This window comes from Ahaetulla prasina, chromosome 1 (assembly GCF_028640845.1).
Source record: "Ahaetulla prasina isolate Xishuangbanna chromosome 1, ASM2864084v1, whole genome shotgun sequence".
Lineage (NCBI taxonomy): Eukaryota > Metazoa > Chordata > Lepidosauria > Squamata > Colubridae > Ahaetulla > Ahaetulla prasina.
The window spans coordinates 207,531,326-207,552,966 of NC_080539.1; the positions used below are offsets into that span (position 1 = coordinate 207,531,326).

Consider the following 21,641-nt stretch of genomic DNA (forward strand, 5'->3'; position numbering starts at 1 on the left):
TGTCTCTTGCTCCTCTCACAATCGCGTAAAGCCTCTTTCCAACTGAAAACGCTTTTTAGACAAGTAGATATGGTCATTAATCATCAAATATTATAGGCATTTAAGAATGATTTCTCGCTTTAGCCAAAATGATATGCAAATAATAGGAAAGGAATTATTTAGGTTCATGTGAGAGGTGAATCTCTGCACTTGTGGCATTGTGAGGGAACAGGATAAGCTTCAATATTTCCTAGTCCTATCGTCTCCTGATCTCATGTGAGGGAGAGAAAGACTAGAAATAATTTCTGGGGTTTGGAGAGGACTCTGGTTTTTTTCCTGATATTGAAACCTCCTAATAACCATCTTTGTTACAGGCCACATTATGCTAATAAATACAGGCCTACCTTGTGCAGGGTTATTATGACCATAAGCTTTTATTCTGAGTAATTTAGATTTGAGCCTACTGTTTTTAAATCAAGGGTGTTGGATGCTATGCAGCCTCTGGGATCAATTTTTATTCTTTCATAACACATGCTTATTTTAAGAACTATTAACAATCCATTAAATGTGGATCTAACTGAGAGCTTTAATTTATGGAGACCCATGTACAAAGACATTTTAATGTCACTTTAATTAGATGAATCAAGACTTAAATCGAGGTGGATTTATAGCTTCAAATGACAGTATTATAAAAATAAATTGTTCTATATTAAAGCATATTTATTGCTAAGGTTGATTTTAATTCTCTATGGGTATTGACTCATTTTATTAATTAGTGGTAAATGTGCTACAATAAATTATAAACAAATCAACCATGAGTGTGTGTGTGTGTGTGTGTGTGTATGTTAAACTTATAGATATTTCTGCTATTGCAAAAGTATCCAAATGTAGATTTATATAATTCCAAATCAGTTCTTAAAATTTCTTGATTATTTTCATTTCATGTTAATGTATATATAGAAGGCATATCTGTAGGATCAGCAATCAGGAGCAAATTTCTTTAGAAAATTAGCCTTCTCTTGTTTGTTTTGCCTTTTCGTATTTTACCTTTTATGATAAAACAAAATAAATATACTTAAGCAGAAAATTAGCCTTCCCCCAAATTAGCTATCCTCCAGATGTGTGGACATCATCTCCCACAATATTCTTCAGGGACTATTTGCAGTGGAGAATTCCACATATTTCTGTCAATTGCTGCTTCAATTCAAATGAGATTTTGACAGCATTGTGAGAGCAACTGTGCCACCAAGAAACCATACCTGCTGTTTTCAGCACTTTGCACTCCTAGTCTCATGATGCTGTTTTGTGACAAGGTTAGCCAAGGGATTTGAATAGTCAAGTAATAAGCTCCTGTATACACATCCTGGAATCACCATGAGATTAGATTGATGAAGCCAATCTAGAAGCAAACAAAGTAATAACCAAAAGCCAACATGGGTTTGTCAAAAACAGATCATGCCAGACTAATCTTATTGCATTCTTTGACAAAATGACAAAATTAGTGGACCAGAGGAATGCTGTCGATATAATTTACTTGGACTTCAGAAAAGCATTTGATAAAGTAGACCATAACCTACTACTAGATAAAGTAGAAAAATGTGGGTTAGACAGCATCACCACCAGATGGATTCATAACTGACTGACCAACCGCCCTCAAAGTGTAGTCCTCAATGGAACTACATCTACATGGAGGGAAGTATGCAGTGGAGTACCCCAAGACTCTGTTTTAGGCCCAGTACTCTTCAACATCTTCATCAATGACTTGGACGAGGAGATAGATGGGGAACTCATCAAATTTGCAGATGACACCAAGCTGGCAGGAATAGCCAACACTCCAGAAGATAAACTCAAGATACAGAAGGAACTTGACAGACTTGAACATTGGGTGCTATCTAACAAAATGAAATTCAACAGTGAAAAAAGTAAGGTTCTACATTTAGGGAAAAAAACCAAAATGCACAGATACCATATATATTTTTTTTGTTTACATTTATATATGTGGCACCTTGCTCAATAGTAGTACCTGTGAGAGGGATCTTGGAGTCCGAGTGGATAACCATTTAGATATGAGCCAGCAGTGTGCAACAGCTGCCAAAAAAGCCAACACAGTTCTGGGCTGCATAAACAGGGATAGAATCAAGATCACATGAAGTGTTAATACCACTTTATAATGCCTTGGTAAGGCCACACTTGGAATACTGCATTCAGTTTTGGTCGCCATGATGTAAAAAAGATGTTGAGACTCTAGAAAGAGTGCAGAGAAGAGCAACAAAGATGATTAGGGGACTGGAGGCTAAAACATATGAAGAAAGGTTGCAGGAACTAGGTATGTCTAGTTTAATGAAAAGAAGGACTAGGGGAGACATGATAGCTGTGTTCCAATATCTCAGGGGTTGCCACAAAGAAGAGGGAGTCGGGCTGTTCTCCAAAGCACCTGAGGGTAGAACAAGAAGCAATGGGTGGAAACTAATCAAGGAGAGAAGCAACTTAGAAGTAAGGAGAAAAATCCTGACAGTTAGAACAATTAATAAGTGGAACAACTTGCCTGCAGAAGTTGTGAATGCTCAAACACTGGAAATCTTTAAGAAAATGTTGGATAACCATTTGTCTGAAGTGATGTAGGGTTTCCTGCCTGGGCAGGGGGTTGGATTAGAAGACCTCCAAGGTCCCTTCCAATTCTGTTATTATTATTAATAACAGAATAATAATAATCCCGGTACAGTCAGCTAAATCCGCGGCTGACCATCGGTGGCGAGTCATTGGCCCCGATGGAGGGGGTGCGCAACTTAGGCGTCCTCCTGGATGAACGGCTGTCTTTGGAAGATCATTTGACGGCCGTCTCCAGGAGAGCGTTTTACCAGGTTCGCCTGGTGCGCCAGCTGCGCCCCTTTCTGGACCGGGATGCCCTGTGCACAGTCACCCACGCACTCGTGACGTCTCGCCTGGATTACTGCAATGCTCTCTACATGGGGCTCCCCTTGAAGGGCATCCGGAGGCTGCAGTTAGTCCAGAATGCGGCTGCGCGGGTGATAGAGGAGCCCTCGTGGCTCCGTATAACACCATCCTGCGCAGACTGCACTGGCTGCCTGTGGCCTTCCGGGTGCGCTTCAAGGTTTTGGTGACCACCTTTAAAGCGCTCCATGGCATAGGGCCGGGTTATCTACGGGACCGCCTGCTGCTACCGAATACCTCTCACCGACCCGTGCGCTCTCACAGAGAGGGACTCCTCAGGGTGCCGTCAGCGAGGCAATGTCGTCTGGCGACGCCCAGGGGAAGGGCCTTCTCTGTGGGGCTCCCACCCTCTGGAATGAACTGCCCCAGGACTTTGTCAGCTTCGGACCTTGGACCTTCCATGAGCTTAAAACATATCTATTTAACTGCGCAGGACTGAGTTAGATTTTAGTTTGTGGGTTTTATCTTGGGTTTTAATTTTTATATTTTTAATTAAGGCTTTTGAATAAGTTTTTTAATTGTTTTTAGAATTGTATTTATTGTATTTTTTGCTTTTAAATGCCTGTAAACTGCCCTGAGTCCTTTGGGAGATAGGGCGGTATATAAATATAAACAATAAATAAATAAATAAATAAATATTATTATTAAAGCCCAGTGGTGGGTTTCAAATTTTTTTTCTAATAGTTCTGTGGGTATGGCTTGGTGGGCATGGCATGGCTTGGTGGCCGTGGCTTGGTGGGCATGGCAGGGGAAGGATGCTCTAAAAGCTCCATTCCCTCACCACTCCAGGGGAAGGATATTGCAAAATCTCCATTCCCTCCCCACTCCTGGGGGAAGGATTTTCCAAAATCTCTATTCCCACCCCACTCTGGGGCCAGCCAGCAGTGGTATTTATCTACAGAACTGGTCAGAACCTGCTGAAACTCACCTCTGAAGAAGCCAGTTAGAGTTGGAAAATATCAGAAATCTGAATTTAAAACTGTGCTCTAAAATATTCTTGTGAACATTTTGATTATTTACTGGCTGAATTGATTCCTACCCACTTTTTCATCCAAAAGGGCAACTAACAGATATGGAGCATAATTAAAATATGCATGGTTAAAATATACATAATTAACATATGAATATAAATTATGATAAAACGAAGAGGAGCAGGCACCAAGAATGGTTTTGAATCCGCCCAACTGTAATTTCGACTGACCTGAGTCAGAATAAACTGGCTGACATCCAGCCTGAAGTATGTATATATGTCTAATGTCTACTTCTTCTATGGGAATTTCTCTACTGCCAGTATTGCATCAAAAGTTGAGATGTTTTACTGATGCAATACTCAAAATTCCCTTGCCACATCAGTTGAGTAGCAAAACTTGGTCTCAAGCCACTTGTGCTTTCTTGCTTTCTCTTCTGATGAAACTGGCTTGAAAACAAGCATGGTGGTAAGGGAAAAGATGCTTGTGGTCAACTTTCATGGGCTGAGTTCCAATGAAGCACTTAGAATGTTTGCCTGACTGCATGAATTTAGTGGCCTCCCTCTGAAAACCTCATGTGCTTATGAATGGATTAAAGGTGCAATGGGCTTTAACATCTGGCTAAAATTATATCTTAATGGCAATGGGACTAAAACAAGCTTATTTAGTCAACTGAGATTTGTTAAATGTTAGAATTAGTTGCAGGAGCATTGGCAGTTTAACAAACAACAGTCTTTCATTTCCTAAACAGAAATAGCTTTTTAGCTTTCTTGACAAAGGCCCTTTCCAAGCAAATGATTTTTAATCAGGCTCGTGGAACAAAGTCAAATGATTACAATGCCGACGTGATGTTAAATTGTATTTGTTTTTAAACAAAAATGGAAATTTTCCATGTACGAAGAGCTCTGGATAACCATTCTTGGACAATAGCAAAAAAAAGAGATGATATTGTGATAGATCCGTGAATACCCATGATACGGTTGGTTTAGGCACCTGAGGTAAGACTTGTGATAGGAGTTGGGGGGTGGTCAATTTCTCCTTGAGGGAGGGGAGACCCACCAACTTTAAAAAGGTCATGGTGACTGACTCCTCAAGTGGCCATCACCTGACTCAACTGTATCATTTTCATCCATTCTCCAATCTTCCCTTTTTTAGAGAAGGTTCTAGAAAAGACAGTCACATTACAGCTTCAGAGAACTCTCAAAAAAATGGATTGTCTGGACTTCTTTCAGTTGGGATTTAGACCTGGGGGGAGGTACTGAGGTGGCTTTGTGTTGTTCAACATCTCCTTCCTCCAGAGCTGGTTCCAATAGTTGTTGGGGTAGGGAGCAAGATCTAGTGCACACCCTCTACAATGTGGAGTATTGCAGGATTCAGTTCTCTCTTCTTTCCTATTTAGCATCTATATGTTAAACTTTCAGTGAGGTCATGCAAAGGTTGGGGATTATATCACCAGTATCTCTCCCAGGCGTTTTGAGTGATGTCATGGACATCCTATTCTAGTACCCAGAGACTGGACTCTAGTATCTAGAGGCCTGGGTGGGGTGGAATAAATTTTGGCTCATCTCAAGGAAGACTGAGAAGCTTTAGGTGTTCAGACCTCCTGGTACTGGGAATCTTTCATATTTGGTTCTCATAGAAGAATGAGGTGGCATTGCTTCAGACCTGGTGCACAATCTGGAGATCCTGCTGAACTCACAGTTCCTGCTTGAAGATGAGGCTTACGCATGGGTTTGTCATGTCATCATGGCTTCCATCAGGGCTACTGCAAAGAGCTCTACATGGGGCTTTCCTTGAAGAACATTCAGAAGTTGCAGTTGGTGCATAATGCAGTTGATGGCACAGATTATTTCATGCATTCAACACCATTACTCCGTGAGCTGCATTGGTTGCCAGTGTGCTGCTGAGTGTTATTACCTTTAAAACCTGGGGCCTGGTTACTTAAAGGACCATCTTTTCCAGTTGTTTCCCCATGTCTTATCTCTCCAGCAGGATGGCATGATCTTTTTCTAGATCACTTTCAGTACCTGAAAACGCAGGCTCACAGGATTCAGAAAATGAGCATTTTCTGCCATTGCACTCAGTTTTTGGCACATTCTTCCCTTGGAGATTAGGTTGGCCCCGATCTTGCTGTGCTTTCATAAGTCTCTAAAAACTTGGTTCTGTGCTCAGGCAAGCGACCCTAAGTATGTGACAGGACCTGTCTCCTGGCAATGTGGATGATTATTGGCTTTCCTGACTGCTATGTATTTTAATTTTTGCATATGTATTTGTTTTACTTTAATCATTGTCCACCACCTAGACTCACAGAGATGGACAGCTATATAAATAGATAGAATAAATAAAGTTTGGTCTGATTATATATATCAGTTTTGAGCCTTCTGGATGGCCTGGCATCAGTGGAAAAGTATGATTAGGCAATAAGCTTCTGAATGCTCCACAGCCAATTCACTGTTTAATAATCAAATTGTACGCTATACAACATTGATCTTATATTGAAAGTATAGAAAAGTAGTGTTATCTTCCCTTTATTTGTATTATATCCATATAGTACAGAGCCAGAGGATGCTACTGTAGAACTAACTGATAAGGAAATGCCCAACATTCAGAAGAGCCAGTGAAAAACAAAAACCACCCAAAAAAACCTATATATAAAATCCCTCAAAGATTAGCAGATTTATTGTAACATATGTTTTGATAAACTACAGTCTATATTGCCCCAAAGGTGCTTTGTCAAGAGGCAACTGGACTTTCTGGTTTTTCTTTGAAGACGTTTAACTTCTCATCCAAGAAGCTTCTTCAGCTCTGGATGAGAAGCGAAATGTCTTCAAAGAAAAACTAGAAAGTCCAGTTGCCTCTTGACAAAGCACCTTTGCGACAACCATGACCTGGATGACTGAAAATCTCCATAGACATATATTGTTATGGAGTTAGTTGGTTCTTTTTCTAGATCACTTTCAGTACCTGTTGAAATGGACACCAGTCTCACAGTAATGACCGCGTTTTGGTACCATAGCGGACAATATGGTTCAAAGCAGGGGTGAAATCCAGGAGGTTCTTATAGGTTCTGGAGAACCAGTAGTGGAAATTTTGAGTAGTTCAGAGAACTGGCAAATACCACCTCTGGCTGGCCTCAGAGTGGGGTGAGAATGGATATTTTACAATATTCTTCTCCCAGGAGTGGGGAGGGAATGGAGATTTTGCAGTATCCTTCCCCTGGAGTGGGGTGGGAATGGAGATTTCCCCTACCATGCCCAGCAAGTCACACCACATCCAACAAGCCATGCCCACAGAACTCGTAGTAAAAAAATTTGTATTTCATCACTAGTTCAAAGAAAGCATTTCCAAGAATAGCAGTTTTCTATCTTTGTCCCACTGGTAACAATGGAATAGGAACATAAGAATCTGCATCCATGTATGAGCGTTGGTTGAAAATTTCCCAATCCCTAAACCTTATAACCTCACATATTAAGAACTGAGCTTGAGATCTTCTGCTTCCAAAGTATATATTATCCCACTAAGATTTGCATCTGAATCTCAAAATGAATGCAGCGTATGTGATTATGGTGCCGTGCTATGATCCTTGGGACTGGTGGGGGGACGGGACAGAACAGCAATATGCTAATGTCATCCAGGGGACCTTGCTGTCCTTAAAGATTAAAAGAACCTCCCTCACTCCCTCCTTTTGTTTTCTTGATTTGTTTTTGATGTATTGAAAGTGTGAAAATCTACACAGTTTTTTTTAATTGTCCTGCTGAAAACTGTTCCTTTAGTTGTTGCTCAAATTTGGTTACACGGACTGTTGCTCTCCGTGGGTATGCCAATAGCTAGGTATCCAGAATGAAGGAAGCTGCACGATAAGATGCCTGAAGCAAAGCCAGCCAGTCAGTGCTATTGTTCTGAAGACACATAATGGATAATATATTTGAAAAGGGTGGTTGAGTGACTGCAGATGCAATACTAGATTATATGCTTATTTTATTATATTTTACATGAGTGTTTTTTAGTCAAAAGCAATTAGTCCTATAAGGGAAGGAAAACTAGGGCCTAGGGGTGTCTGCAACCTTAAACACTCCAAGAGCCATTTGGACCCGTTTCCCACAGAAAAGAAAACACCCGGAGCCACAAAACCCTTCCCATGCCTGACTATTTCCTGAGCAGCTACAAAACTATCATATTTAGTTGTATTAAACATTCTGTTTTCTTCCAAAACTTTTCTTTTCTTGGATTTATTCATGGTTGGCCTACTGGGGGTTGAAAAGCTCAATAAATCACATGCTGGTAGGTGTCACACATTGGCGGTTGTGACACATATTTTGAGTGACAGGGAGCTGCAGCAGAGAGGTGAAAGAGCCATATATGGCTCCAGAGCTGCAGATTGCTGACCCCTAGCCTAGGCAATAGGAGATAGAGCCGGGCTGTGAAACTCACGGCCCACAGGCCGGATGTATCACACCCTGGCCACACCCACACCTGGTTTAGCCAAGGGGGGAGAAATTGCAATATGTCACATGACGCCACCATGATGTCACAAGTTTGACACCCCTGAGATAGAGGAAGAAGGTACAAGACCAAGGTATTAAAAAGACCATTCTGAGGATCTAAGAGCTGAGGTGGCAGTGGTTAGAGTTCAGCAATGCAGGTTACTTCAGCTGACTGCTAGCTGTAGTTCGGCAGTTCAAATCTCACCAGGCTGAAGGTTGACTCAACCTTTCATCCTTCCGAGGTCAGTAAAAAGAGGATCCAGATTGTTGGGGGCAATAGGGCGACTCTGTAAACCACTTAGAGAGGGCTGTAAAAGCACTATGAAGCAGTATATAAGTCTAAGGGCTATTGCTGTTGCTAACTGAGGGTTGCAAATGGGAAGATTCTTCCATCACGCTGCCTTCTGCTGCCAGTCAGTTGAAGCCCCTATCTCCAAGTGCCTGCTCTTCCATCTGCTGGGAGGGAAGGTTGATAATTTCCTAGTGGTCCTTGTGAGAATCCTGGCAAAGGCCATACCACCTTTTGCTTCTGCACTCCCAAAGTTGAGATGTCTCAGTAAGAAACCCATCATTTGCTCTTCACAGGCTTCCCGTTGATACCTTCCTGCATACATGCTGTAGCCAGAAGCTTATATTTCGATGACAAGTAAGTCACTCCTGTCTTTGAAAGAGTTTCTAATTTAAAAAAAAAAAGTCTCTTACAAGAAAGAGGACAACATTATCATTATTCTTTAACTTTTTTTTTTTTTTGCTTTTGTTTTAATATTCTGCAGCTGCTGGATCAGTTCAGAGACTCATCTGCTATACATCGTCCATGGTCCTATTTGCGTTGCTCTTTTGGTATGAAACTTTTAAAGACAATCTCTTTAAAAAAAAAGAAGAACATCCTTGGTTTTATGTTTTCTCAATCTGTAAGGACTGTTAATTTTTTATTTAAATGGCCGTAAACTAAACAACAAGCAAATCGAACGTGGTCACCTACATTTGAGGGTAGGGATTTCTTGTGAAGTTATGAAATGTGTCAGCGTTTGATGTCAGTGTTGTGATAGTCTTGTTTCATTGGTTGGAATCCAAAGAGTTGCGTGTCTGTACTATTGGGCCCCTGGGACAGATTGACGTTAGCATGGAGCAGGATAAGTTGCTCCAGCCGGCCTGATAATGTACCTGCTGAGCAGGGCTGTTTCCACCAGTTTTCCTCGCCTCCTGGCAGGCTGATTTAGTTATGCAATAGCAGCACTGTGATGCTTAGGAGTTCTATGGTTACCATTTATATTCATGCTCAACAGATGTTCAGTTTTTTTCTCTCCAACCTTGCTTATAAAAACAAAGTGATGGGAGGGGGGCAAAGCTCTTGTTTTGAGGGTGCCTTCAACTTCAGCTACAACTTCCATTGTAAAAAAGAAATCTCTCCAGTATTCTGCAGCCTCCCTAGCTTTTCCACTTTTCATCCCCAGCGAAGGGAGCCTGAGAGAATAGCTTTGTGAGCTATTCTCTCGGTTTTTGAAATAGCTTTTCAAAGCAGGAAACAGTTTGGGGGAACTGCAGAATGATAAGGAACATGGTAATGGAAAACAGCAGGAGCAGCACTACCAACCTTAGCTATTGTAACACCATAGCCTTCTAAATAGCCGGCGAAGCCAGAGAAGATGAATTTTTTTTAAAAAAAGATCTCTGATGAAAAAGAAAACTTTGGAGAAATGGAAAAAAGCGATCTTGGCTCAAGCACTAGACGCTGCAGATACTAATAGCAAAGGTCTTGGCTGGAACTCGTTGAGGAGTGGCATTCATAAGAAGTGTGCCAAAGTCCCATCAACAATTTTCTCATAAGCTTGAACAAGAAGTTCTCCTTTCCAGCAACTGTTTGTCTTCTGAAAAAGTTTGCCTGAAGTCAGGATAGTCATCCAAGTGCCTTTTGAGAGTTATAGCCTTCACATGTTTGGGAAACAAGCACTTTCCTAATCAGATCCTGGCCTCAGCTGTTGCTTGTATGCATTAGGAAAGAGGCTGAAACTAAAACTACTTGTTGCATAATCACTGGTTTTAATACTGAATATTGGATGTCATTTTGGCTTCCCGCAGTATAAAAACATCCGAGAAATTATCATAAATGAATAGTGGTAAGTTGCGTATATAAATTGATACAGCTATATTTTTAAATACTTGCTCTGATTCTGGTCACCCACTGAACAGTTATATTACAGTATTGGAAAAGGTGTGGTGCCTAGAAGTGGAGCTCTTGCCTCACAGTCAGGAGGCTATGAGTTCAATCTGCTGAACAAAACTCCGCATTGGTGACAGGAAGGGCATCCAGCCAGTAAACACTCTGCTAGCTTCGTTCAGTTGCCCAGACTCCATCCTGCAAGGGATTATGGGTTCGTTAAAAGAAGATGATGGTGATTGGAAAAGGTATGGAAAAGGGCAATGAATATCATGAAAGGACATCAAGCATTGACAGATCTGCTTTCAAAAGAGTGGTAACATATGCGATGTAAGTTCCATTATATTTAATGGAATTTATTCCAAGATTGCAGACTAAGAATCAATGTAAAAGTTTATAGTAGTAGACCAATGTTTTGTTTTGCTTTCATCATTGGGGTTTTTCTGTAATGAGGGTTCTTATGAAATGGTTAGCTTAGAGAGGGAATTGTATCTATTCCAGTAGTGGCTAGTCTCAATGTCCTCATTCATCAGGAAGCAAATTAGCCGACTTGTACCTTGCCATTTCCTCCACAGGATAGAATAGAATAGAATTCCTTATTGGCCAAGTGTGATTGGACACACAAGGAATTAGTCTTGGTGCATATGCTAGTGTACGTAAAAGAAAAGATATGTTCATCAAGAATCATAAGGTACAACACTTAATGACAGTCATAGGGAAACAGACAATATAAATCTTAAGGATACCAGCAACAAAGTTACAATCGTACAGTCATAAGTGGGAGGAGATGGATGACAGGAACAATGAGAAGACTAATAATAGCTCAGACTTAGTAAATAGTTTGACAGTGTTGAGGGAATTATTTGTTTAGCAGAGTGATGGCGTTTGGGAAAAAACTGTTCTTGTGTCTAGTGGTTCTGGTGTGCTGTGCCCTATAGCGTCGTTTTGAAGGTAGGAGCTGAAACAGTTTATGTCCAGGATGTGAGGGGGTCTGTAAATATTTTCACAGTTCTCTTTTTGACTCATGCAGTATACAAGTCCTCAATGGAAGGCAGGTTGGATGCTTTCTACAGTCACACTTTCCCTCTATTTTTTTCCCCCTGACAAGACAACTTTATTTCCAAAGAAAGTAATGGATTACAATAAAGTCCCTCTTAACTGATGATTGGTAGAGAACCTGGCAAATATCAGAGGAATTGGAGTTTGAAGGATTAAGCGATTGGTCACAGCTTGGTGACCAATACTCACAGAAATGAATGGTGATCACATTAACATTGGCTGTTGCTCTTATGGCCTTTTGATGGTCTACTTCCTGGCTCCAGGAGAGAGCTCAAATCAGTAGAAAATACAAAACGCAAAGAGACCAGGACCATGCACTTAATCCTACCCCAGTTTCTCTGCAGCCTTCACTGAATCTGGAAGTGGGGGTGATTGTATTTGCCTTGGCTTGAGGCAGTAGTTATCAGAACAAACCAGCCTCCTTATTTGATTCTCTCACAAAAAGGTGTAGTCACATTAATGTCAACACAAATAAGCTGTCCTCCTCCACCGAATGTGTGGAGGCTGGAAAGAAGAGAAGCTGGGACTGTGTGCACAGTCATACTCCCAAGTGAGATTAAGCTTTTCATGCAGTTATGCAAACACCAGAATTGTCTCCTATTGTCTCCTAAGAAACAAAAGGAGATGATTCTATTGTCCTATTGTCTCCTAAGAGAAAAGAATGCTGGTACCATTACCTAGTAGGAGCCTCCTTCAGCCTAACTTAGAGATCTGGAATTGCTTTTCTTTGTGAGGCATAGTTTCTTATTCTATTTTCCTGGAGCTTATTCTTAAAATAGTTTCATGCTACAGCAGTGAGTCAAAAGGCTCAAATTCTGATGAAATTCATGTCTTTTGGGACTACTCCATATTTGGAGGGGACAGAGGGAAATTCTAGTTACAAAATGTAAAGAAAGAGCATGTTTCTCAAAATAGTTCCTTACATCACTTACATAGAAGATAAAACGTATACTGTACAGATTTTGAGGTAGGACCAAAAGGAGCTGAAGAACTGGCCATCATCACTGGGGGAAGCAAAGGTATCAAGAGTTGCTCTTCTATAAATTTCTGATGACCGATACTTCGTGTGATTCTCCTTTGCAACCATCTTGACAGACAAAGTCAATGGGGAACCATCGTAACTACGAGAAGGTTGCCAAGTGTCCAAATTTTGATCACGTGACCATGGGGATGCAGCAATGGACGTAACTGAGAAAAACATTATAACAGCACTTTTTTTCAGTGCTGTTATAACTTTGAATGGTCACTAAACGAACTGAGGACTACTTGTATGTGTGCATGGATATTTTCCTCTGATTTTATTCCTTAAATACAAAAAAAAAAAAAAGGAAAGAACAATAACTCCAGCAACATAATAACAAAAATTTAAAAATCCAAATGTCAAGTTTGATACATTTACATAATACTGAACCCCTGTGCTTTAAATAATCAGGACAATTACTAACATCATATTAATACAGAATTTAAAAGCAGGAGGAACAAAAAAAAATAGAGGAAACAGAACAACATATGAGAAGATCCAAAACAATTCCAAAACGTTTGACCAGTTTCCTTGAAAATATTGTAGATTTAACTAGCTGTAGTTATTCTATGTATGATGTAGAAAACTTTTAATTTGTTATGTCTTTCTTCAAGGTAACGTTCTTTCGTGATAAACCATGTAAAATGTATTAATAGTGCTAAGAATAACCTAATAAAGTCGCCTTTATTAGTTTTTGGTAAAAATTGGTTTTTGACAGGATTGGTCTGGTCTATCCAGAGATGTTTCAGAGATTGTTCCTGAATTTTCATTATTTACTGATGCAAAGTGACCAAATCATTTACTAATTATAGCTATCTTGGAAAAATATAATAAAACAATGCAAACAATCATTTATCCTCTTTTGAAATAAAAGGGTCTTTAAATCATATAGTAGGGTTAATGCCAAATACGTGCTATTTTAAACACTTGCATTTTTAAAGTTTTTTATCACAAATAATTTGGACCTCCTATCCCTATCATTTCAACCACAAATCTTCCCATCACAATTCAGATACTTTTGGGGATTCAGTTTGAATGTGCAACATATGATCTGTAAAAGAAAATCATAAACATTCACAGAATGTTCTTCTTTCCCTTCCAGGTGAATCTCTTTTTCCTGTTGAACATTGTCCGTGTTCTAATCACAAAGTTAAAAGTCACCCATCAGGCGGAATCCAATCTCTACATGAAGGCAGTCAGAGCCACCCTCATACTGGTGCCCCTACTCGGCATTGAATTTGTGTTGGTCCCATGGCAGCCCCAAGGTCGTGTTGCTATAGAGATTTTCAACTATGTGACGCATATCCTGATGCACTATCAGGTATCAAGGCTTCAGAAGTGTTGGGAATTTATAGTGCTTGGAACCGATACAAAATGAGTAAATTAACTGATTTCTTATTGAAGCAGCAGTTGGAAGTCCTGAATATATATTTGAGTACACTATTTTTCTCAGATTTCTCATGTTGAGAACTGAATGACAATGTAAGAATGAGGGAAAGGGAACAAGTCCTTCACATTTTTTGCCTTCAGGATTGCCTTTCTGAAGATAGAATAGAATAGAATAGAATTTTTATTGGCCAAGTGTGATTGGACACACAAGTAATTTGTCTTGGTGCATATGCTCTCAGTGTACATAAAAGAAAAGATACGTTCATCAAGGTACAACATTTACAACACCGTTGATGGTCAATATATCAATATAAACCATAAGGATTGCCAGCAACAAGTTATAATCATACAGTCATAAATGGAAAGAGATTAGTGATGGGAACTATGAGAAGATTAATAGTAGTGCAGATTCAGTAAATAGTTTGACAGTGTTGATGGAATTATTTGTTTAGCAGAGTGATATAAAATGTTTAGTTTTTTTTGTTTAGCAGAGTGATATAAAAGATATAAAAGGGATTAAAAATGTTTTTTGTAGCCTGGCCTTTTACAATCATGCATGAGTTCCTTCTAATCTAAACTTTGTAGCTAACTGCTCTGGCAGACCTCTTTCTAAGATCAGTTTTCTTAGCCAGTAACATCTGACTATGGAATAAGCCACCTGATCCAATGTAAACTCAGTAACATTTGGCTATGGAATAGCCATAAGATCCAGTGTAAAGCCAAGTGAAATCATGATTAGAAAGAGAAGAACAATTTTCAGATTAGAGCAAATGACATCAAAGCTGCAGCCAGCAGAGAGCTAGTGCATGAAAGGTATCATTTTTGGGTAGATATTTTAGAATCCCCTTCTTCCAGTCCTATTTAAGTTGGTCTAACTAGGATGGATCAATGAAGATTAAATCAAATGATATTCATGAACTGTAAACCCCACTGGCTTCCAGCTGCCTGTCACTCTTTCGCCAAAGTATTCTTGATAATTAAGATTCCTCTGGAATGGCATGAGATACAGTTCAGGGATCTGCTAAAAGCATAGCCATGGAATGACTTCAGAGGGTATGCCTGGTTTGGGTTATAATATCATTCATTTATCAAATACAAACATATGTAAGGCAAGTAATAATTTTTTCTTTTACTCTGCAGGGTTTGCTGGTGGCAACGATTTTCTGTTTTTTTAATGGAGAGGTACAGTAATTCATTTATATATCTTTTTGTTTTTTTATGAATGAGTTGGATTGCTGGTTTGAAGCCTAGCTGTATTTGAGGTTCTAAAAGTAACTAGAGCTAATAGTAGTAAAGAAAAGGCTTTTAGGATGGTTCCAGATCAAGCTTAAATCATTCTGCATCTTTCATGGAATTTTAAGAAGATTGTCTTCCATTAGCTATTAACCGTCTTTCCCCACCCCCAGCCCCTCTGCTACTTTAGTCATTTTCCCACACAAATGCTCAAAGAGAATGCACTACACCATGGATGTCAAACTTGCTGCATCATGTTGCTGTCATGTGACATTTTGTGACATTTTCCCATTTGCAGAGCTGGGATAGGCATGGCCTGTGTGTGACACATCTGGCCCATGGGCCGCCAGTTTGATACCCCTGCACTGTACCTTTCAATGAGTCACACTGAACTTTCTGTCTGGAATAATTTCTTGCCTGTAGCTGAAAAGGGAAACAATGACTTTCTAAAATATAAGCACCAAATATAATAAATAAATTTCTAGCAAGTAAAAACAAAATAAATCAATGGATTTAAGCCAGAATTATCCGTGAAACCTACACATGGCTGTAGGTTTTTCAGTTATTATTTTGATGGTCTCAAACTACAAGACCCTTACAACCTGTTGATTAGTTTTCAAAGTATAAATCTTTATGATTCATGACAGAAAATTGTTGCTCTCCAAATAATTATTATGAATGGGAAACATTGCTCAGGACCTGATGATTTTGAGCCCAAGATTCCCTTCAACATCTCTTAAATCTATAACAGAGCAGATTTGCAGTCTTTCTCTTCTGCTATCAACTGTTCTTAGAGGCAATGAATTCCATTCACATTTCATCAAGGCCTCTAGTAAATCAAACTTCCTGTTGCACAGGTGGCTTACCACATTGTATGAACGGAAACTATTGTAAAACAGAACATCCTTCCAAAGAAATGGGTAAACAAATTCAGACCTTATGTGGCTTCATTTGTATTGGCCAACATATTTTTAACCAAGGTGAACTCTATTCAGGAAACAGTTTTTCCACCAGCTTGATGGGAATATAAATCAGATTTGTCAACTCAAAAATCCTGCAGAATTAAGCCAACAAAAATATACTGTCTCACATGCCGCTGAGCATCTAAAATTGATCAGTAGTGTTACAGAAAATATATTACGTACATATGTAATCTCTCTGTCCTTATAATTGATCGGAGAGATATATGTGGATTCTCAAGCAGCCTTTCAACCAGAGATTTCCCTTGCAGGCCAACAATTTCAAGGCTAATTATAACAATTGTTATGGAACTATTAGAAGTGTTAGAAGTGATCAAGTTCCATAAAAGCTTCTATAATGCATGTGTGTTAATCTTTTTGTGCTGCCTGAAAGTTCTTTGCTGTTCTTGTAACAGGTTAACACAACTACTATTTTGGGAAGCGTTTTGTAACATTTTCCAGTCATTGAATTCACATTTCTGTGTCTTTAAGCACCTAAATCAAAGGCTCTTTTGGTTATTAGAGAACTGGGATGAACTGAAATTCAATTAACGGTATTTGGGATACATTTGGGGCCATAAAGTTCCTAAGGAGAATAACCCCCCATTACAGAATTCAGGTCTCAGTGCGGTGGAAATGGAAAGTGGAAATATAAATATAAATCAGCATTTAATAGTTATTAATGCTATTCAAGAACGCTTACTCCGTAATTTGTATAGCATTAAATTATTCAAGTGACTTAATAAACCATCTAAAAATGCAAGGTTATTGTATATGTTTTTCCCCTTATACCTTGACTTTTTGAGATATCTTTTCTTGTCTTGTCTAGTTGCTCAGTGCTGTGTTCTTCCTTCTAAGTCACTGGAAAGGGGGAAAAATTCAATAGACTTAAATCTTGACCAACGATATGCAATTGTTGATCTAGAGTAGAAGAGAAAGAAAACAAGTCCCAGTTTTTTCCCCCTTTAACGTCTATCGGTTATTATTTTTTTCTTCTTTTCTAAAATAGGTTCAGTCTGTCCTACGGAGGCACTGGAATCAGTACAGGATCCAGTTCGAACACAGTTTTGCCCACTCCGATGGTCTCCGGTCAGCTTCTTATACAGTTTCTTCCTCCTTCACCGATGGCCAAAGCTTCAGTTTTAACCACGACTGCCCCAGTGAACATTTAAATGGAAAAAGCTTTAGCGAGATGGAAAATGTTGCTTTTAAACCTGAAAAGCTGTATGGGTGATTACAGAAGACTGTCAGTTCTGAACCAATATGTTATTTCAAATAGATGGGTCCCTGAGCAGCAGTGACTTTTGGGGGAAATGGCTGTTCTTGAAGAATGCAATGAGTTTCAATTTGTTTATTGTGTTCACATGCATTAGCATATCTTCGCATGTGAATGCTGGTATACTGGAGCTGGTGACACCCAATCATTGGAACGCTAAGCTTCAACCTCTGGATTTAAAACATTCAGAAAGATGCTGGTTGAGATTTTAATGGGATCAATCATGCCCTAGTTAGATCTGTACTTGTATATATGTTTTCTGCATATGAATATATCTGGAGATAGATAAACTTTGCCTCTTCAACTTCTACTGTGTAGACAAATTGGGCAATTTATTTTGTATGAAGGGAATCAAAGAAAGTTCTGTATTTTTTTCAGCAGTTTGTATCTTGACTGGGTTGTCATTTTGCAGCCATTTTGTTGCTTCAAAACTTGTATATATGGTATTTATCATATTCTGTTGTCTTAAGTGCAACCAACAAACACAGTCTAAATCTTGAAGGGGGAAAAAATCACTAAATGCAAAGCATTTTTTGGTTTGACTGTGCAACTTCTATGTCTGACAAAGATGGATGCAAACCAATCTGCAATATTCTAAATAAAGTGGATTCAAATTTACTAGACATATGAGGGCCAACATTTTCAAATATGCCTCTTCCCTTCAGTTCCTGTAAGCAATGGAAAAGAATATAGTCATCCCAATATCTGGTAGGCATAGGAACTGTGATGACAAGGTGGATTTTCTGTGCCTCTGTGGCTTCCCATTTGTTTTAATACATACATACATACATACATACATACATACATACATACATACATACATACATGTATTGCAGGACATGTTTTGAAGGTATTATGGCAGTGTTGGTGGTTGATTTGTATCCAGTAAAGAAGTCTGGTGCCAATTTTTTTTTTAAAAAAAGTATGGTAATTTGCAAATAGGCTTCTCTGATTGGGCAGATGCTTTAATAAGAACAACAGAAGACAGTGCAACAGCTGAGTCTTTTAGAGAGCAGAGAGGACTGATGAGGCTCATACCCTAATTTATTTATTTTTCCTGAGTGGGAACCTTGGGTGAGAAAAATCATTATGAGAAGTCTAGTAACAGATGTAGCATACCCACAGGGGCTCCATGATCCCCACAGCCAGAATGTGGAATACTTATAAACGTCGTTGATCGTATCCTTCTATAACCGGGATGGCGAACCTATGGCACGAGTGCCACAAGTGGCACGCAGAGCCATTTCTGCGGGCAGACAAGCTGTCGCCTTAGGTCAGCTCCAATGCGCATGTGCGTGTGTCTCCCGCTGGCCAGCTGATTTTTAGGGCTCTTCCGCACATGTGGGAAATGTGCATGCATGCCCATGCTGCCCCTCCCTCCCAGAAGTCTCCACGTGGCTGCAGGAAAGCCTCCAGAGCCTGTGGAAGGCGAAAAACAGGCCTCTCAGAAGTCCGGAAATGGGCTGTTTCTGGCCTCCAGAGCAGGGGTCTCCAACCTTGGTCCCTTTAAGACTTGTGGACTTCAACTCCCAGAGCCCCTCAGCCAGCAGAGATGGCTGAAGAACTCTGGGAGTTGAAGTCCACAAGTCTTAAAGGGACCAAGGTTGAAGACCCCTGCTCCAGAGGGCCAGGGGAGTCTGTTTTCACCCTCCTGGAGGCTCCAGGAAAATCTCCAGAGCCTCCAAAGCCTGGGGGGGGGGTAAAAAATGGGCCTACCGAAAATCCAAAAATGGACCATTTCCGGCCTACAGAAGCTTCAGGGAGACCTGCTAAGTCCAAAGTGGGGGGGAGGGGTGTCGCACACGCCTGCGTGGGCCATGCATGGGAGACATTGCATTATGGGTGTGGGTATGCGCGCACGTGCTATCCCCTGTGCTTTTGGCAAAAAAGGTTAGCCATCATTGCTCTATAAACTTCAAAGATGCAGAGACATTCTCACTCAACATCCTAGCTAGAAATGGGTTGTTCCTACTGGGGTGAGCAAAGACCAAATGTTGATGATCTAATCATATTGGGCACCTCAATTCAGACACCTAAGACAGGTAATCTTTTGGCTTCAAACATATAGATGTTGGCCAAGCACAAGTAGGGTGGTTTAGACCACGACTTTTTTTTTTAAAAGAGCTAATGAGAAAAGTGCAGTTCTTTCCTTCCATTGACGACCGGAGGGAAAGGAAAGAAGGGCAAATTATTTTTTCCCTTTTACAGCCCTGTGTATAGTCTCCAAATCTACTCTGGATCATTGGGGAACTCTCCAGAGCCAGTTCAGGCAGAATTGACAAAGTGAAATTAGCAAAAAAAAATAAAAATGTTGTTATACAGGCAGATTTCCATATTTGATATTTGGGGGGGGGGGCTTGCCTCACTTTGTTCATTTGTAGAAAATGGATGAAATGGCCAATGAGGCCATCCTATTGGAATTTGTAGAGAATCCTTAAGGGGCTACAGTTAGCACTTTACATTAACAAAGTGTCCTCCACTCTTATCCACAAACATGGAAGCCACATGGAAGTCAGTAGGATTTGAGGCCATCTTAGTTGTTTGGAAGATTGTAGCTGTAGCCTTCTGAAGTGAAGCCTCTTCTGGCTTGCATAGGAGAACTGGTTTAACTTTGTATTGCTCAGGATTATTGGGTGTTATTCTTCTGCCTTTACATACACTCAGAAGTGATTTACCACTGTTACTGTATTTTTAACTCCAGAACTGTGCAAAATATGAATAAGGTAAATGTCTTTCAAGGAAGTTTGGTAAGAACTTTATGCCGTGCCTTTGTGAAACGTTCTTTTCTTTTTTTTTTTTAAAGGAAGATAAATCTTGTATAACTGAATAGCAAAATAAAGATGCAGGAGCACACGAAGTTAGGTGAAATAAACCTTTCAAAACTCATAAAAATATCTTGACTGCAATTTAATTTGAAAGCAGAAGAATGGTCAAGTCGCTGCTGTTGATCATGCATGCACATAACTGAAGTTCTTCCGATGCCTGAAATAAATGAACAAAATGTTCCTCTTCAGCAGAATCTCCCTCCAAGTATTCTGAAGCGTGTGGATCTCCTCTTTTCTCAGAGTTACACATTAACTGTCATTCTGCAACCAGACAGCCGCTGTTTGGTTATTTGAGATGGCTTCAGAGCTAACTGCTTTATCTGGGTTTACCTCCAACTAAGGTTATAATGTAGCTGATTTCATTTCAAGTTAGCTTCCTCTGTCGACCTAGCCATTGAAACAGTTTTTGTTTAACCATATAGGTGAAAGCTCTTGGGGGATGTTCTAAAACTTATATATAAAGCCAACCACTGAAAAAGAATGACAACTTTATTATCAATAATCCTAGGGGCAAATTTAGGTGACAGTTGATAAATGCTTATATCTTACTTTTTCATTGCATGGCCAGTGTATTTATTTGGGTATTATAATTGCTGATGATAGCAGACATTTAAGGTCCTTAAATTTTCAGGCACATCTCTTTGTTTCGAAAAACACGACTGCAATCAAGATTGTGTCCAGGCTATGATGATTATCTTTTGAAAAAAAGATATTGTTAAGCTTTTATCCTTCAAACCAAAACTAAGTGGATAATTATATGCTGCATCTCAGAAACAAAAACAGAACGGAATCCAACAACAACAGCAACCAGCTTCCCCTAAAAGTTCGTTCCACATCTTCAGCCCAAGGCTAAGAAGAACGTAACAGGTAATGTAAATGAGACAAATGAAGCAAAACTGTATAACAGAATGCAGGTCAGAGAAATCATATTTTCAAAAAATGGATTTGGACTTCTGATGTTATTTGCGTAAAGTAAGTCCAATGTGCTGACATCTGGAATCACATCTGGATCCAACCTGCACAACAAAATGTAATGTTTTGATTCTAATACAGCCTTCTTCCATCTGTTTTAAGTGTTGCATCATGGAAAGCCAAGTGCTCATGTTCCAGCTTTTTTGTTTTCCTTTTTTTTTTTGGTCATGGTTATGGTAACTTCATCTCTATGAAGTAGGAGATGATGACTTCTGAGAAGTTGTAATCTTCTAGAACACGGGTGTCAAACTCGCAGCGTCACATCATCGTGATGTTTCATGACTTTGTTCCCTTTGTGGAGCTGGGGTGGGTGTGGCCTGCACATGTCTCATCTGGCCGGCGGGCCACCAATTTGACACCCATGTT

General features: G+C 39.8%; 1 protein-coding gene across 4 annotated transcripts in view; it reads left to right on the top strand.

Annotated features, from left to right (window-relative positions):
• Positions 1–20,370, top strand: part of CALCRL (calcitonin receptor like receptor) — a 91,511-nt gene extending 71,141 nt beyond the window's left edge. For 3 of the 4 annotated variants that reach the window (XM_058189125.1, XM_058189132.1, XM_058189139.1), the window contains exons 9-14: positions 1,710–1,901; positions 8,969–9,029; positions 9,157–9,223; positions 13,724–13,942; positions 15,151–15,192; positions 17,212–20,370. In XM_058189125.1, coding sequence (XP_058045108.1) covers positions 1,710–1,901; positions 8,969–9,029; positions 9,157–9,223; positions 13,724–13,942; positions 15,151–15,192; positions 17,212–17,436 — 806 coding nt within the window. In that variant the 3' untranslated portion in view covers positions 17,437–20,370. The remainder of the gene's footprint in view (positions 1–1,709; positions 1,902–8,968; positions 9,030–9,156; positions 9,224–13,723; positions 13,943–15,150; positions 15,193–17,211) is intronic. The other variant, XM_058189144.1, reaches the window with a different exon arrangement.
• Positions 20,371–21,641: the final 1,271 nt, after the last annotated feature.